At 42.9% G+C, this 18,616-nt stretch overlaps 2 protein-coding genes and 1 long non-coding RNA gene across 8 annotated transcripts in view; 2 read left to right on the top strand and 1 right to left on the bottom strand.

Moving 5' to 3' along the window:
* The first annotated feature begins 9 nt into the window (after positions 1-9).
* TST (thiosulfate sulfurtransferase) lies at positions 10-14,211 on the top strand. The gene is made up of 3 exons (XM_051961751.1): positions 10-414; positions 1,177-1,820; positions 13,688-14,211. Exons 2-3 carry the CDS (start codon positions 1,223-1,225, stop codon positions 13,984-13,986), a joined length of 897 nt encoding a protein of 298 aa, XP_051817711.1. The 5' UTR covers positions 10-414; positions 1,177-1,222; the 3' UTR covers positions 13,987-14,211.
* Positions 14,212-16,610: 2,399 nt separating this feature from the next.
* TEX33 (testis expressed 33) overlaps positions 16,611-18,616 on the top strand; it is a 36,953-nt gene continuing 34,947 nt past the window's right edge. For 5 of the 6 annotated variants that reach the window (XM_051961746.1, XM_051961742.1, XM_051961739.1 and 2 more), the window contains exon 1: positions 18,489-18,575. The gene's annotated coding sequence lies outside the window, so the exon portion shown is untranslated. Of the gene's footprint in view, positions 16,722-18,488; positions 18,576-18,616 lie in introns of those variants that run through there. The other variant, XM_051961740.1, reaches the window with a different exon arrangement.
* On the bottom strand, positions 17,904-18,372 carry LOC127538150 (uncharacterized). The gene is made up of 2 exons (XR_007947686.1): positions 18,175-18,372; positions 17,904-18,010 (listed from the first exon to the last, which is right to left on the bottom strand). It is a non-coding gene; the product is annotated as an uncharacterized LOC127538150 (long non-coding RNA).

Below are 18,616 nucleotides of genomic sequence, written 5' to 3'. Positions count from 1 at the left end.
GGACAGATGGGAGGGGCTTGCAAGAACCTAGATCTCGGGGCGGTCCGGGGCACCTGGAAGATAACGCTCCTCCCCCATCTTGCTCCCCCACCGCCATCCTCTGGTCAAGGTGGTTAACGGGGACCCTGGGAGGAAAGGAGACTTGCCCAATGTCACACAGCTGGGAGTCAGCTGAGGCGGGATGTCCAAGCCAGGTCCACGCCGTTCAGGTTCAAGGTTCTGGCCACGGCTCCTTGCCACCTCTCCACAGGACCAGAGAGGGGGAGGAGTAAGAGGGAGTAGAGGAAAAGGGGGAGGGGATCAGAGAGTGAAAGGAGGGACACGGCCCAGAGGTCAAAGTCCCCTACCCTCCCCCCACCTCCACTTTCCTGAATCGCCAGTCTAAACTCATTTTCTCTGGGTTGGAAGTTTCTGGTAAGTGGAGATTTGAGTCTGTGACTGGGCAGATGGCGGGATTTTTTTTTTTTTAAAGATTTCCAGCCGGGAGGGGGCTGCAGGGATCTGGGAGAGGTGCCCTGATCTCTCCTCCCTCTAGTTGGGGGCGCTTTGGGGAGGGGGCCTTTTCTGCAGCTGGGTCTGTCTTCCATAGTAGACCATTGTGTCGGAGCCTGATTGCAGCTTTCCCCTAGTCAGAGCCCAGAAAGTGGTTCAGCTGTTTGCTTATTTCTCTTAGTAACTAAGTGCTCCCAGCTTTCAATGAATCTCCCCCTCCCCCGGGGGCTCCCCCGGCCCTTCAGCTTGGCTGCCCTCCCCTTCCTTTCCCCTTCCCCCAGTTACTGCTCCCCTTCTCCTCTTCCCTTTCCTCCCTCTTTCTCTAGGATGGAAGGAGGGGCGAAACCCACACACAAACCCACATATACATACATACATACACACTGGCAAATACCGCCTCCAAGTCACGCCAAGGCAAATTGAACTCCAGCTCTCAAGGGGCCCCAAACCCCAGAGCAACCGCCCGGGATTGGCTGCTAAGGTGGGAGGGGTCTGCCCCGGGATAAAGTCTAAGGCCAAGTGCCAAGGTGGGAAGGCCGCCACCTTTCCCTCCGCCCGGGAGACAGCTGGATTATGGGGGGGTGGTACAGGAGGGGATACCCCCCCAAGCCCCGCCTTCCTCCTCCCCCTCTCCTTGGCAGTCTTCCCAATCTCCCAGCTCATAATCTCCTTTTCTTCTCCCAGTTTCCTGCTTCTGTCTGCTCCAGGCAGAAGGCTCTAGGCTCCGACCATGGTGCAGCAGCAGGTGCTCTATCGGGCTCTGGTGTCCACCAAGTGGCTGGCAGAGTCGGTCCGCGCCCAGAAGGTGGGTCCGGGCCTGCGGGTGCTCGACGTGTCCTGGTACCCACCTTTGCAGCGCAATGCCCTCCAGGAGTACCGGGAGCGCCACATCCCGGGCGCCTCCTTCTTCAACATCGAGGAGTGCCGGGACCAGGGCTCTCCCTACGAGATGATGCTCCCCACCGAGGAGGCCTTCGCCAGCTACGTGGGCCGCCTGGGGATCAGCAACAACACGCACGTGGTGGTGTACGACGGCGATGACCTGGGCAGTTTCTACGGGCCGCGCGCTTGGTGGATGTTCCGGGTTTTTGGCCACCGCACCGTCTCGGTGCTCAATGGGGGCTTCCGAAACTGGCTGCAGCAGGGGCACCCGGTGACCTCGGAGCCCACGAAGCCCGAGCCGGCGGTCTTCAAAGCCAAGCTCGACAAGTCCCTGCTCAAGACCTACGAGCAAATGTTGGAAAACCTCGAGTCCAAGCGCTTCCAGATGGTGGATTCCCGCTCTCGGGGGAGGTACCTGGGAACCGAGGCCGAGCCTGATAGCAAAGGTAAGCTCCGGGGTGGCTTGGGCGGGACATCTTGGGGCCCCTCACTCGTTGATTAGACTGACTGGGCGTCCCTCCTTCTCTTGGATATCTACACTGCCGACTGAGCTTGGGGGTCCTGGTACTGATGAACTAGGAGATCATCAGACAGGGGCAGCTAGGTGGTGCAATGGATAGAGCCCCAGCCCTGAAGTCAGGAGGACCTGAGTTCCAATCTGGTTTTAGACACTTAACACTTCCTAACTGTGTGACCCTGGGCAAGTCACTCAACCTCAATTGCCTCAGGAAAAAAAAAATCAGACACAACCCCCACAGCGGTTGCCCACCTTGTTAGATATCGGGAAAGGGAGGCTCAGACTGGCCATGGAATTTAGCCAAAGTCACATAATAGCAGTGCCCCAGATTTAAACTCAGGTTATCTCCATCACTCCATCTGCCTGCTCTGAGTCTTGCTTATCATAGGCTCACAGACTTAGGACCATCTTTTCTAAGCCATTTTTAAAAAAATAATTTTTAAAAAACTGAAGTACCTTAGCCAGTCTCACCTTGGTCAGTACGTTCCCTACTGCGCTCCAATCGTCTCTCACCGATTCTAATTTCAGAAGTCTTTAGAGTTGTAAGTTACCCTGTATCACCTCCTTGCAATCTCTTCCAGGGAGGGGAAAGAGGATCAGACATAGAGTGTGTTGGTTTCTAGGAGGACCTTTGACTCCAATTTTTGGAGTCTTTTCCACTCATGTAACTCCCCTCCCCTCCTCCACACACAGTATAAACACGGCTCTACTTACCAACAGTAGACATATTCTCTTGGAGACGCTCCCAAATCCAGAACTTTCACACATTGGGATGCATATGGTCCTGATATCCATCAACTGACTTTTATTGAGAATCTATTGACTATTCACTAAAATCCTCCTTTGATGCCTTACCATGGTATGACTGTGACCCCCCCCCTTTTTCCAGTGGTTCCCAAGCTCAAGTTAGTGCTAGCAACTAAGGTAGACTGGAAGACTTGTATCTGCGGATCAGCCCCTAAATTTTAAGAAATTCCCCATCAAGATGGTCACAGAATGCCAAGTGTAAATACAATCATCAACAAATGTGAAGAACAAAAGGGAGACATTCATTCATTGTGTGTATGAAGCAGGATGCTGGATTTCTCAGACATGACAACTCTTCCAAGTTGTAAAAGTGGTCAAGTTTGAATCAATGAAGGTAAGACCCACACTGATGGTAATTATTGTGTGCTAAGGGCTGGGGGAATAGATGGGATTGAGAAAAAACAAGATCCTTACCATCGTGGCTTCTGGTGCTATGATCAGATGTGTCAGAAAAGAGCAAATAGAGTGTGTTCAGTCATGTCTTTTCACAACTCTATTTGGAGTTTTCTTGGTAGAGAGAGTGGTTTGCCATTTCCTTCACTGGCTCATTTTACAGATGAGGAAACTGAGGCAAACAGGGTTAAGCTGGTGGATAATAAGTATCTAAGACCGGATTTGAAATCAGAGATGAGTCTTGACTCCGGACCCAGCTTGCTGTCTACTATATAGTACCAATGAAGGTTCTTAGAGGAGACTTTCTAGAGGAAAGAATATATGGGTTGAATTTTAGAAAATGATTGTGAAAGATAGGAGCTTGGTGGTAACAGTTATGAACAAAGGCAAAGCAGTGGGAAAGTCTAGGGGATGTATTGGGATGGGGGTGTTGAGTACTCCAGTTTGGCTGGGGAAAAAAACCCAGCATGTAAGAGTATATAGTATGAGAGAAGGCTGGGAAGGGAACTGAGAGCTTGATTCTGGTAACTTCACCTTTCTGAGCTTCATTTTCCACATCTGTAATATGGACCATATAGCTTCTAAGGATGTTAACCAATCTGAATCCATGATACTGTGGTGGAGGGCCTTGAATGTCTAAGGAGTTTGAACTTGAAACTTGGTAGATGGAAGAAACTTTTGAAGACATCTGTAGGGGTTTGGACTTAATTTTCATGGAGACCCCAGGTCTAGAGAGACTAAGGGACTTAATAGTTATGATTGGAATTGTGGGAAAGTGCACACCAGCTTCTCCCCCACCCTAGGCTAAAAATCCAGTTCAACGGGGCTCAGTAATTGGAGAGAGTTATTTTTTGCAGTTGGAAATTACCCAATACTTCTCTCTTACCTAGAGTGAAAGCAGTCTTGGATTTCTGATCCTTTCCCTCCACCCTACCCTATAATCCTCTTTTGAAAAGTATCTTGGGAAGACATAAATGCACTGTTCTACCTTCACACCCCCTCTGTCTCTGATCTCAGCCAAGGAGGGAACCATGTTTTTGCAAGCTGGAGGCGGGGTCCACAGGAATAGTGCTCAGTCTGCCTTTTTTCTTTTCCTCTCCTTGCTTGGGCAGGCATTCAAGAAAAAGGAGGGAGATTAGGACATTCTTGGCACCAGACCAGGTTTCTTGGAGGGAGTAGCAGAAAATCAATGGGGGGGCTGGAGAAAAGCTTGGCTAGAAGGGGCCAGAGATCTTTTCCACAATAGCCTGTAAGTACCTTCAGGATAAAGTCGATTTATTTTTGTCTCTTTATTCCAGCAGCTTATTTGTCACAGGACTTTTCAACTGAGTCAGAAGCGATGATTTCTTTGCTCAAAATGTCAACCACGTGTGGAAATTCCCTCCATAAATATATATTTGGTAGAATTCTTAGCTCCCTTCCAGACTCAGTCCCCTCCCAAGAATTACTTTGCATTTGCTTTCCATCTGCTACATAAGCTCCCTCAGAAAAAATATGGTTTCATCTTTGTTTCTCCAGTATGTAATTGTCCAGTCAAAGACCATACAATAGATTTAATAAAATATATCTTGATTGATAGTGAAAGTTTGCAATTTGAGAAGAGTGTTTGGATGTTGCTAGGGGATACTGAGCTCAGTAAGCAATTAGTCCCTATAGAAATGTTTGTGGTTTTTTGTTGGCTCACTGTAGTAATTGTGGAAAGAACGTGGGCTCTGGAGAGTAAAAGAAACTTGGATAAATTCCATCTCTGATACTTAAAAGCTAAATGACCTTGGTCAGATCCTTTCCTTCATTCAGAGCTATAAAAATAAGGAATTGGACTAAGTGGCCTTTGAAGCTCCTTCCTGTCCTAGACCTGAGATGGTCTGTTTTCTAAAACCCTTCTTCAGCATCCCTTAATGGAGGTGATCCCCTGGTTGGACTTTTGCAAGAATGGGGAAAGAGTTTTGAACCCGAGAGTCCATAAATAATTTTAAGAATTTTATTTGACATAATTGGTTTCCTTTGTAATCTTATGCTTTTTATTTTAATGCATTTAAAACTGTTCTGCAAAGGGGCTTTTTATGCTTCCCCAAACTCCAAGGCTACTCCCAAAGGGTCCAGGAAATCTTGTTTGGGGCCAGTGGTTCTCAAACTTTGTTCTCAGTATCTTTATATTACTAAAAATTATTGAGGATCTGTCAGTTTATCAGTTGTGTTTATAGATATTTATCCTATTAGAAGTAAAAACTAATTTTGAATTTCTAGACTTTGTAAAAGGGTTTCAAAGAGCCTGCAGGACGGTACCTGGCACTTAGGAGAAGCATATTAAATGGTTAGTTAGAATCATACATGTAGAGATGGAAAGGATTTGTGAAGTCATCTTAGGTAACCCCCTTCTTTTTACAGAAAAGGAAACTGAGTGCCAGGTGCCATGCTAAGCAACTTTTCCTTGCTCACTCCTTGAATACACTTATAAGTGGCACTTAGCTCTAACAAAGGCTGGTGCCGTTCACCTACTCATATTGCCCTTGTCTCCAGGCCCAGGATAGTTTCCATTCCCTTAACTGAAAATTCTACCACAAAAAAAAGTTCTCAGAACACAAATGGCTTGGACTTATATCCGATTCAGAGCTCCAACATCTTGAAATGTGCAGATAATGTTTGAATTCTCAGCGAGGGAGCACCAGGAGGGTGATGGCAGAGATAGATGGGAAGATGTCATCTGATTGTGTTATTATCCTGGCTTAAAATCTACACATTCAAAAACCTTTTCCCTCACAAAAAACTCTGAGGTAGGAAGGACAAATATTCACATTATTTACTGATGAAAAAATGAAGATTCAGACAAAGGGAAATGATTTGCCCAAATGATTCATTTGATGAGGTCCCCAGTGGTGTGTTAGACAGAGATAAATTTAAGAATTGATCCCTGAGGCAAGCAAGGAGAAGGCTCTGATAGAGATCAGTCTGTCTTCGGAGTCCTACCCTCTGGGAAGGTGGCCCGTCTGAAACCCACCATCTGTAGAGCTCTCCAGCATCACCATCTCCACTGCTGGAGATGACCTTGCCGTGCCCTGTCAGAAATCCCAGTTATGTCCCTGGGGTTAAAATTTTCCTTTAAAATCTACTTATGGGTCATCCTGTGGCAGCTGCCTTCTTTTGGATCAGTCCACGATAGCACTCTGTCTCCCAATGTCTTTCTCTTCAACCAATAAACATTCATCATACTTATTTCATACCAGACATTGTAGTGGGCATTGAGAACTCAGAAAAATAAGATTGGGGGGGGGGGGGGCGGTTAGGTGGTGCAGGTGAAGTCAGGAGGACCTGAGTTCAAATCTGGCCTCAGACACTTAATGCTTCCTAGCTGTGTGACCCTGGACAATTGCCTCAGCTTAACCCCAATTGCCTCAGCAAAAAAAGAAAAGAAAAATGAGATGCCCCCTAACCTTGAGGCTATATGTTAATGGGAGAATACAACTTGTTCACTGGTGCAGGATATGTTACTAATGGCCCAGGAGAAGGATCTATCTGAAAGGATGTCCAATTCTAGGCTCAGAGGGAACTTAATCCCAAAGATAAGGATTGTTTTTTGGTTATTTTTTTCCCTCAAGCCACCCCCACTTTGGAGTACCAAAAGATAACCTATAATCAGTCAATGAACATTTAGTAAGTACCTTCTATGCACTGTGCTAAGCTCTGGGGTACAAAAAGAGATTAAAGACAGATTACAATCTATGTTTATGTGGGGTAGATAAGAAGCAGACAGATACGTACAAAGAAGTCTATATAGCACAACTAGGAAATAAATAAGAGAGGGAAGATATTAGAATTAAGAGAGTTTGGGAAATGGGTACTTCTCTAAAATAAAGCTTAGGGGTAGCTCATATTCTTCTCAAAAGAGATTAACAAAAAGTTACTCACAGGATCATATATTTTAAAAATAAAAGGAACCTTGGAAGCCATTGAGTCTCACCTTCTCATTAATAAAAAAATGGAGAAACTGGGACTTGGAGAGGTTGGGTTGACTGTCTTAAGGTCGCACAGCTAATAATTATCTTATGTGGATTTGATCTGCCTCTCAAGTCCAGTAACCAATCCAGTAAATCACTGGCTTACTGTAGAAGTATACTGTATAAATCTTTTATAAATATATATAGTATACAGTATATAAGTATATAAAGTATACTGTATAAATCTTTATTAGGACAGCTATTTATGTCTTTCCCCTCACAAGAAATGCTTAAAACATATAAGACTCCTAATTGACCACTGACAGGTACTTAGAATATGAAACTATAACCTTTCACTCCTTATATACTCCACCCAGGAAGTAGGAAAGATTTGTGGGGTTACTGAACAATATATCTCACTCATTTTCCTCCCAAAGTAAAAATGAATGGATGAGAGAACATTTACTAACTGCTCACTATATGCAAAGCACCTTTTGAGGTACTAGAAATCCAAACAGAAGGACTAGACACTCCCTTGCTTTTAATAGAGGGATGTTGACTTGGGAGCCTGAGGTGGGCACTGGGCCCGAAACATGTCAACTGAGTGACTAAGGGAAAGGGTAATCAGCTTCTGTACATATGGCAGCACTGCCCGGGCACCTTTTCTCTTCCACCCCCACTCCATGCTGTCCCTGGTGAGGGAGGGCCAGAAAACTGAGCTGCCCGACTCTCAGAAGGGTGTCGTGTTCTCGGGGAAGAGGATTATGGGAAAGGCAGATTTGATCATAGCCAGTGATCAGGGGCAGGGGGAATCCTGTATCCTTAAAGAGAATACAAGGGCTGGACTGGCTTTTTCAGTCTCAAAGATTACTACAGTTGTCATCACACAGTGTGAGCTGAGCATACACTGTCTCTAATCCATGTGTTCTTAATTTGGAGATTATGAAATAGTTTTTTTTAAACATTTTTACATTTATTTCATTAAATATTTCCCAAATACATTTTAGAAAATTTTAATACTTTTTTTTAAATTTGAGTTCCAAATTTTCTCTCTTCCCCCTTCCCTTGAGAAAGCAAGTTGATACACAAAACATTTCCATATTAGCTATGTTGCAAAAGAGAGAGACACAAATTTTTAAAAAAATTGAAAAAGCCATGAAATTGTTGGTTTTTTTTATTTTTAACTTATTTTTAGAATATTTCTTTTAATCCTGCTGGTATCGGCTAGTGCAAAATTGAACTTTATCACCATCTTCTTTGGAAAAGTTAAAGTATGTACTTTGGCCATTCATTAGGATAGTCCTGGATAGCCTGGGACTGCCAAACTATGATAACACTGTTGAGTCAACAACTTAGACAAAGTTAAACAGAAGAAAATTAAGGAATATTCTCTGTTTAGTGTAAACAAGGCAGGAAGCAAATAAAGAGTTTACAGTAACACTGTTTTACAGATCCCCAAATCTTTTTTTTTTTTTTTTTTTTTTTTTTTTGCTGAGGCAATTGGGATTAAGTGACTTGCCAAGGGTCACACAGCTAGGAAGTGTTAAGTGTCGGAGATCGGATTTGAACTCAAGTCCTCCTGACTTCAGGCCTAGTGCTTTATCCACTGCTCCACCTAGTTGCCCTTCCCCAAATGATTATTAATTGTGTGTGCACTGGATTATTATTATGACATAGATGCCCGGATTTATCATATGGTCAAAATACAAATAACGTGTAATTTGTTAGTTAGCATTTCAAGATTTCCTCTGTCAATGCCTATGAACTCTATAATTAAATGGTAATTTAATATTTATTCAATAATTTACTAATTGAAGGTCTTAGCCAAAAGCCAAGGTCGCCTATTGCATCCAAAGCCATCTCCAGTTGTCTTGATGTATATCTTGCCATGGGACCCAGATAGTTCTGGAAGGGAAAGTGAGGCAGGTGGTCTTGTCCATCCCTCCCTCACTTAAATCCAATTGACTTGCGTGTCATGGTAACCTGATGTCAGGGCAAACAACAACAACAATTTATGGAAATAATTTGCCAGTTTATGAAATAATTCTATACCTTGTGCCCTGTTAAAATTAGGTATAACAATTTTTTGTGCTAGTAACAAAATATGCAATCTAAGGATTTAGAGCTTTATATATACATAAAACAATGTTCAACAGACTGAAAAGCTGTAAATTAACTCACATTACTTCCATATTACACAGGTATATTATGAGAACTTTACAAAATCCCACTGTGAGCATTGTAATGATAATACGCTAAGATGGATGCTCATTATGAAAACTTCAATAGGGTTTGAAAAAAAGAACTCCAAAATGAGTTAGTTTTCAAACCCTATTGTAGTTTTTGTAAAATTGCTTTTCGAATAATATATCGATAATTCTTTCAATGTAATTGGTTTGTATTGTGCTTTTATGTATATTATGCATTTAAAAACGAACTTCTGAGGATTAGTGGGCTTTGTCCACCTAGCAGCCCAAAGGAGTCAGGAGTTAGAATAGGTTAAGATCACTCCCTGCTCTGAGTTCAAGAAGCAGTGAAAAGATGTCTGCATTTTCTCTTATAGTTCTTGAACTTGTCATAAACTTTATGAGTCACTTTGTCTCCTGAAGTCTTAGTTTTCTAATCTGTATAAAGGGCATAGTTCTGGTTGCACCTACCATACAAGGCTCTTATGAGGGAAGGTTAAAGCACAACAGAGATGGGAGCTATTGTTTCTTTTGCTAGGTGGCTCAGTGGATACACTGGAGTTCCAATCTTCACCTCAGATGCTTTTTAGCTGTGTAGCTCTTAAGAAGTCACTTTATCTCAGCTTCCTCATCTGTAAAATGGGGATAATAATATCCTCTAAGGGTAGTAATAGGCAAGTAAGAACATTGTAAAGGATTTAGCATTTCTTTTCTTCTTTTTTCTTTCTTTATTTCTTTGAGTTAATTGGGGTTAAGTGACTTGACTTGCCCTGGGTCACACAGCCAGGAAGTGTTAAGTGTCTGAGGTTTGAATTCACATCCTCCTGATGGGTCTATCCACTACTAGCTGCCCCATCAAATTTCAGTAGAAATGGGGCATTTACATTGTACATAAGGATCCCTATAGGTCACATACTGACTTAGAAGATCATCTATTATCTATGTTTTATTATGTTTGTTGCTAAATATTTCCCAGATACACTTTATTTTTTTCCCCAATATGTATAAACATATTTATACAATTCTCTTGCTGCACAAGAGAAATCAGATCAAAAAAAGAAAGTAAATGAGTAAGAAAACAAAATGCAAGTAAATAGCAAAAAGAGTGACAATGTTATGTTGTGATCCACACTCAGTTCCCACAGTCCTGCCTGTGGGTATAGATGGTTGTCTTCATCACAAGATCATTGGAACTGGCCTCAGCATCTCATTGTTGGAAAGAGTCACATTCATCAGAATTGATCATCCATGATGTTATTGTGTATAATGGTCTCCTGGTCCAGATACACTTTAACCTGGTTCTGGAGACAACAGGGAATGCTGTTTGACCCCTCTAGGGAACCCTCTAAGGTTGTGTTGCCAAGCAGGTACCAACCTATATTGGAGGAGGGACTTTCTTCACCTGGGGATTCTCTCTACCAATGAAATCACAAATCCAGTCCTGATCCTTTATGCTTATCAGTTAGCCATCTCTAGAACTGGCCGCACCAGCAGTTACGATAACTGAAAAAAAGAGCTAACATTCATATGGCACTGAATTATGTGCCAGGCACTGTGCTTAGGGCTTTACAATCCTCCTCATATGCTCTTCACAACAACACTTAGGAGGTAGGTGCTATTATTATCCTATTTTACAGATGAGGAAACTGAGGCAAACAAATCAAGTGAGCAGGGTCAGAGAGCTAATAAATCTTACCATTTTTTTCTGTAGCTCATTTTACAGATGAGGAAACTGAGGCAAACAGGGAAATTGACTTGCCCAGAGTCACACATCTAGTGTCTAAAGCCAGATTTTACCTAGTCTTCCTGACTCCAGGCTTCGTGATCTGTCTGCTGGGTCACCTACCTGCTCTCTACTAACTAGATCGATAGAATAGCAGATTGCCTTTCTCTAATGCTTTAAGGTTTCCAGAGCTCTTCATTTAACAACCTTGCAAAGCGCGGAGTTCTCGTTATCGGTAGAATCACAGGTTCTCTCCCTGCTTATATTCCCAGTGCTCTGCACAGAGTAGACACTGTACAAATACTTGTTGATTAATTGGCCCCTATGGCTTTTCGGTTGGTTGGCACCTTGGGCCATGAAAAAGGGATAGACGATTGTTAGAAGTCGCGGATACATTCCATTTTTGTGGTAGTTGGCATTTTAATGGGCACCTTTTATAGTCTAGTTCATAAAGTTGTCTCTTTAATAGATCATAGGGGCAGCCTCAGGGAACATTGTGAGAAGATCAGCCACTAAAAGCTCATATGATCTTAACCACACCAGAGAGGTATGGTACCAAAAGAGAGAGAGAGAGAGCTATCCCTATTCTCTCCTCTGCTTGTCACACCGCGTCTGGACCATTGGGTTCAGTTCTTAGTGCCACATTTTAGAAAAGGCATTGATGAGGATGTTTAGCCTAGAGAACAAAAGATTGACAGGAGATATGAGAGCTGGATTCAAAAGGCCTTTGGTATATCTGATATGAAACAATGGACTTGGGGTCAGAGGAAGTGAATTCAAATCCTACCTTTCCCACTAACTATATGTATGAATTTGGACAAGTCTCTTCTGGACTTCAGTTTCCTCCTTCATAAAATGAGGGGGTTGGACTAGATGGCCCCTGAGGTCCCTTCCAGTCTTAGATCAGGGATTTTAAGAATTTTAAATTCTCTCCTTTTTTTTTCCTTTTCCTTCCTCCTTTCCTTTCTTCTCTCCCTCTCTTCCTTCCTTCTTTCCTTCCTCCCTCCTACTCTCCTTTCTTTCCTTTCTCCTTCCCTTCCTTCCTCCCTCCTTTCCTTCCTTCCTTTTTTCCTTCCATCCTTCCTTTCTTTCTTCCTTCCTTTCTTCTTTCTTCCTTCCTTCCTTCTTCCCTTCCTTCCTCCTTCCATTCTTTTGTCCCTCCCTCCCTCCGTTCTTCCCTCCCTTCCTTCCTTCCTTCTTCCTTTCTTCCTTTCTCTCCTTTTTCTTTCTCTCTCCCTCTCTCTTTCTTCTTTCTTACCTGAGTTCTTATCAACAGCAGAATCATTGAGGATATCATTTGCATCAATGTCAAATGTTCCTTCACTCTCAGTAAGGCATTAGAGATATAATCAGGGAAAGAGTTTTTAGATCCATTCTGTTGAGAGATCAGAACTAGGATCATCCTCGGAAGCTAGAGGCAGGCATGTTTTTTGCTCAATTTTGACTTCTAATTAGACCTGTCTTCAAGTAGAATGATCTACTTTGAAATTGGAAATCCCCTATCACTTATTTTCTAGTAGAAATTTCATTCTATTCTATGACAGGCCCCTGAGAATCTATGATACTGATTTTATCCAATTCCCATTTTTATCCATCAATCTATTATTCATTCATTCATCTACTTATCTATCTATGCCAAGGAAGGTATAAATAAGGCCGAATATGGGAAATGACTTGCTCATGGTCTCATAGCTATAATAGTGGGAGGAGATAATGAGTAATAAAACTTGCCCTCTGACCTTTTTTCCATGTCTAGTGCTTTTGCCACTACTATCTCTTTTCACCCTAATCCCGGGGTTCTTAATATAAAGGGACCATCTGTAGATTTCAGCAGGTCCATGAACTTGGATGAGAAAAAAATTGCATCTAAATTTTCACTAACCTCTGAAATTTAGTATTTCCTTCACTTCTTTAAAAATATCATTTAGAGAAAGTCTTTATTTTTCCCAAATTGCCAAAGAAAGGGCTCCCATGACACACAAAAGATTAAGAACCTCTGCTTCAATTCAATCAAACAAACATTAAGCCGAATTAAGTAGTCCTCTATCTAGCTCCAATCCTCTTGTCCTCTTTCTCTTTCATTCAAAATTGACTTTCTTGCTATTTCTCACACATCACATCATTTCCCACCTCCTACCTTTGCACTGACTGCCGGGTCTTCTTGGGATGCTTCTGCTTCTTCCTGGTTTCCTTCAGGATCCAGGTCAATGAAATCTTTGCTTTTTTCCTCACTACCACTCCCTCAAGGCTACTAGTACCTTCTCCCCTCCAAAACATCCCTGATAATTCTTTTATATGTTTTTGGCTGTTGATAGTTTTTCATCTCACTATATGTGTGTGTTTCCCTATTTGACTATTAAGCGGAGCTTCTTGAGGGTAGGGACTCTTTTATTTTTATATCCCCCCATGACTGGTACAGTTCCTGACAAAGAGAATCAATGCATCATGGATTTAAGTTCAAAGGGACCATAGAGGTCACCAAGTTTGACCTTTTTAGTTTGGAGAGGAAGATATTGAGCCCCTGAAAAGTTTATATAACTTGTCCACTGCTAGTGTTAGAGATTATGAGCCTTAACCACCCTGACCTCCCTGACTCCTAAGCCTAGCATTCTATCCATTACTCTATACAGTTACTGATAATAGGTACCTAATAAATGCTTATTGATCAGCTGCTATAGTCCATCCCTCACCTCTAACTCTTTCTTCCATTTTTTTTTTCTGTCTTCTTGGTCTCTTCCTGGGATTGACTTAGACCTGGAACCCGGCCACATCCCTGGTTCCCTGAACATGCCTTTCACCGAGTTCCTGACAGCAGAAGGCTTCGAGAAAAGTCCTGAAGAAATCCAGGCTATGTTCAAGGAGAAGAAAGTGGACCTCTCGAAGCCTCTCATTGCCACCTGCCGTAAGGGGGTCACCGCTTGCCACATCGCCCTCGCCGCCTACCTCTGTGGCAAACCTGATGTAGCCGTGTATGACGGCTCCTGGTCTGAATGGTTCCGGCGGGCACCCCCCAAGTTTCGGGTGTCCCAATGGAAGGGGGGGAAATCTTGAATAGGGATGGGGAAAGGATGATATTCGAGCCTCTCCGTGCCCTCTCCCCTCTTGGGCCATCAAGAGCTAGGAGCCCATCTTTGCCTTATCCACAGTGAAATAATGTCTAGCTTATACTTTTTCTTATCAATTTTTGTAAAAGAGATAGAAGAGTTTCTGAAGTAGCTATGTAAAACCTTCCTTCCTCTCTTGTCAGCTCTGGAATAAAATCACCCCTTTCTGAGAGTCTGTTTGAGAACGTCTTCCTGTACTGAGCTTTGAGGAGAAGCGTGTAGTTATGGATAGGGCAGTGAATGGGTTCAAATCTCACCTCCAATGTGCATTACCTGTGTGACCCTGGACAAGGCAATCATTCCGACTGTTACTTCATCTGTAAAATAGGTATATTATTTGAGACACTTGAAATGAAACCAGGAGCAGGAACTCTAGGAGTTCTTGCCTATTAGAAGTGTTTAGATTATCTAAAGCACTTTCATTCAGGATCAGCTACTTTTGTTTTACTTGACCCCAAAAACTATCATTTAGGATTGGCTACTTTTGTTTCACTTGACCCCAAAAACTATCATTCAGAATCGGCTATTTTGTTTCACTTGACCCCAAAAACTATCATTCAGAATCGGCTACTTTTGTTTTACTTGACCCCAAAAACTATCATTCAGAATCGGCTACTTTTGTTTTACTTGACCCCAAAAACTATCATTCAGAATCAGCTACTTTTGTTTTACTTAACCCCAAAAACTATCATTCAGAATCCTACTTTTGTTTTACTTGACCCCAAAAACTATCATTCAGAATTGGCTACTTTTGTTTTACTTGATCCCAAAAACTGTTATTTAGGATCAGCTACTTTTGTTTCACTTGACCCCAAAAACTATCATTCAGGATTGGCTACTTTTGTTTCATTTGACCCCAAAAACTATCATTCAGGATTGGCTACTTTTGTTTTATTTGGCTCTAAAAACAATCCAGGGCACTGGATGTTGACTACATCCAGTAGGGAGGGAAGTAGAATTCAAGATTTTATAGGAAGGATTTCCTAATAACTCAGAGCCATCTTAAGGTAGGTACAGGGGTGAGAGGATAGGCTGCCTGGAAAGGTAGTGAGCTACCTGCCATTGAAGTCTTCAAAGAGATGCTTATAATAATTGATGGTCAAAAAGGCCTCTGAGATCCCCTTCACTTCTGAGCTGTTGTGATTAGGAATATGCTTGACATAATCTGACCTCCATCATGGGCCCACTCATTGTGATTCAAACGGCTCACAGGGCCTAGACCTGTCATTTCACCAATCTAGGGAAATTCCTCTACCAATCAGGGTGATTCTTTGTGATTTAAGCTACCCTTAGAGCAGGGCTTCTGTGTTTCCTGAACTCCTGGGGCAGAAGTTAAGAGTCAAGCCTATGGACCCCTTCTCAAAATCATCTTGTAAAAAGCAGAAAATTAAATATATAGCATTGCTAAGGTTGCCCATTAAAATAAAGATGCATTATTCTACTTCTAAGTTCATGGTTCTCCAAAGGGGACCCTAAGTGTAGAAACTCCACTTTAGAGAGCACTTTTTCAGGATCACATAGTCTGTGTTGGAGTCAGAATTTGAACCCCAAGTCCCAAGGATGTTTCACTCATCCCTTCATCCAAAGAATGGCATTTGAGAGCCAGGAAAGAGATGGTGGTATAGAGTATATAGTGTAGGTGGCTATACTGAGGTCACGGGCTAACTCCTCAGTCCAGTGGATAAGTACCTCCTTCATCCTATGCATTTGAGGGATGCCATTGGTGGGGTGCTTAAAAGGCCAGCCAGTCCAATCTGGATGCTGAAGCTCAGACTTGGGGGAAGCTACCTGCAGGATCCTTGACAAGTCACTTTCTCTGTCAAGGCTGAACCTTCCTTGCCTGCTACACAAAGGGGTTGGACTTCCAAGTTCCCCTTTTACATGATGTGCCTGTGTGAACTATCCCATGAGTCTTGAGTTTGGCTCATCCATACTCAGTGACCCTTGATAAAGTCACTTTATCAAGATTGAACCTTTCTTACCAACTAAATAAAGGGGTTGGACTTCCAAATTCCCCCTTTACATGATATGCTTGTGTGAATTATCCCATGAGCCTTGAGTTTGGCTCATCCATGCTCAAAATTATGATCTATTTGGAGTCCAAGGACTCAAGTTCAAATGTTGTTTTGGATCAAATCACTTTTCTCCTCCCTGAGCTCAGTTACCTTCCAAGGACACTTCAATCCTGGATCTATGGAAGATTACTGGATTTAGGCACAGAAGATCTTGAACAATGCGCCATTTTCTACAAACACACACTATAAAATAAGGGCACACACAGATATACTATAAAATAAGGGTCTTGAACTAAATGATCTCCAAGGTACATCCAGGTCTTATAACCTAGCTCCCTCCCTAGCCCCAGAATGCTCTCCTAACCACGCTCAGACTGGCTTATCTCAAACTCTACCGCCTAGACCGTTCTTCCACTACAGGACCTCACTGAGGTCCATGTGGCTTCCCCTCATGGAACTGCTCCATTCCCTCCTCTCCATCCCTCTGGGTGAGGGGTGGGGAGGGTTAGCCATCCATCCAAGGTAACAGCCCTGGGCATTGTGGTCTCCATGGTAACTACTGACCACAACTCAGAAGGGCTGCTGCTTAGTAACCTCTGGCCTCTTGCCATTATCCCCGTGTGTTGAGTGGGACTGGAGCAGAGACCCCAAGGATTTGGAAGACTTTGTAAGTGTAAATATATGAGAGAACTGATTACACAGATGAGGCAGGGAGGGGGTAGCTCCTCTCCCTGCAGGGGGAGTGGATTTGGGTCCTCCAATGCAAAGGGATTATTCAACTGCTGAAATTTCCCACCTCTCTCTGGATTTCTCTCCTCTTTATACTTAAGAGAGAAAGAGAAGAAGAGGAGAAAGGAGCCCTTCTCTCTAGCGAGAATGAACTGTCTCAGAAAGTTAAATTTCCTGATGCTGAAGACTTCCAAGGGGAAGATGGATGCTCTTGAGGGGATTTCTGAATAGGACAGGGCTGTATCTGTTAATCAGGTGGTGAACCAAGAACAGCTGGGCATCCTGGAGGCGATACAGGGGGATCCAGATTTCCTGGTTGGGTGGATAACATCTCTCTTAGGCTATGTCTGGATAGTGTAGTCTACTTGGAAAAGCACAGGAGCACCTGAGTTCTGACATCATTTGCTGTGTGACCTTTTATAGGATGTCAGAAATCATCTAACCTAACTTCATTTTACAGAAGGGGAAATTGAGGTCTAGAGAGGCAAAGGGATTTGTCCATGTCGATATAGGTAGTTGATTCCAAAGCTAGAATGTGAACCCCCCACAACAAAGTACTGTTTCCCTGAGAATCAGCTGAGTTTATATCCCTGAGTAAACTGTAAAATGGAATGGCTGCTCTGGATGACCCAAGGCCCTTTTCTTCCATCTCTTAACTCTTTGATCAAAAGTTGACCACATCTTCTGATTCCCCTATTCAGGAGGATATTGGAGTGACCTCAGTCAGAAAGACTCCAGATTGCTTTTTTCCTGCCTATAAAATGGGGATTGACAATTTAGAGTTTAAGGTAGGGAAACTTAATAGAGGTCCAAACCCCTAGATTTTATACTTGAGGAAGGAAGTACCTGCTGGTTGGATGACCTTGGGCAAGGCATATAACTTCCAAGATTTCAACCCTAAGTCTAAAAGTGGTAAGGTAGAGTGCTTTAGTGGGAAAGGTTATCAGAGTGGAAGTTCCCTATCCAAATGAAGTTACGGGTCAGTTTTCTCTCCTCTTTTCTCCCCCTCCCCCCAAAATAGGGTTGGATTAGATGATTTTTAATCATAGATATTATAAGAGTCGTGACTTTTGCTCTCTAGTGGCTCAAGGACACCGACAAAGCATAAAAAGACCCCAGATTAGTTTTTCCAAGTTTATTTTGCCTTACCCATTGACACTAGGATAGTAGTCACCGAAATCCAAATAAGTGTTTACCACTCACATTTTGAAGTGATCTTAAAAGTCCCTGGAGAGGAAAAAAGAATTCTTATTCTTCTTAAAGTAGAAAACCAGCTGAGCTATCTAAGTCAGAAGGGACCAAAATGAAGAGCATCAATCGGTATCAATAGAAACCCATGCTTTGAGGGAGAGTCTGGGAGCAAGGTTCAATCTACAGAAATTCAATTTTACCATTTTCAGTGATTTGGTGGTGGTTTCCAGGGGAATTGGGAGATGTCAGCACTAAGTAATATTCTCATCACGACCTGGAGGACACATCTGGATCTCAATCCATAGTGCAAAATGGCTCCGGTAAAGATTCAAAGATCTAATCCAATCCAGAAAGCATGCTGAGTGACCAGATCCCCAGGGGTACAAAGAGCAAAATGAGATAGATGGTTTGGGTGAAGGTGTTCACCTGTGCTGAAAGGAGTTAAGGATGAAGTCACAGATGTGGTCCCTATCACATTGTACCAATCATTGTGCTATGTAATTATCTAACATGATGGGCCCAGGGAGATGGGACACTGTAACCACTTCCTTTCCATCAAGAAGCACCTCCGCTTGGGACCCACATAAGGCTCCCTCAGAAGGTAGGTTCAGCTCAGGGGGACAGGGGTAGAAATCTTTAACT

The sequence above is a fragment of the Antechinus flavipes genome, chromosome 5 (genome assembly GCF_016432865.1).
Source record: "Antechinus flavipes isolate AdamAnt ecotype Samford, QLD, Australia chromosome 5, AdamAnt_v2, whole genome shotgun sequence".
NCBI lineage: Eukaryota > Metazoa > Chordata > Mammalia > Dasyuromorphia > Dasyuridae > Antechinus > Antechinus flavipes.
Note: the sequence above shows the minus strand (reverse complement) of the source record. Positions and strands in the feature narration are given on the sequence as shown.

What these genes read in the sequence shown, in the direction of transcription:
- TST (XM_051961751.1), top strand. Translation starts at nt 1,223, where the DNA reads ATGGTGCAGCAGCAGGTGCTCTATCGGGCTCTGGTGTCCACCAAGTGG. An exon ending in GGCCGAGCCTGATAGCAAAG is followed by an intron (nt 1,821 to 13,687) that starts GTAAGCTCCGGG and finishes GGATTGACTTAG; the next exon opens with ACCTGGAACCCGGCCACATC.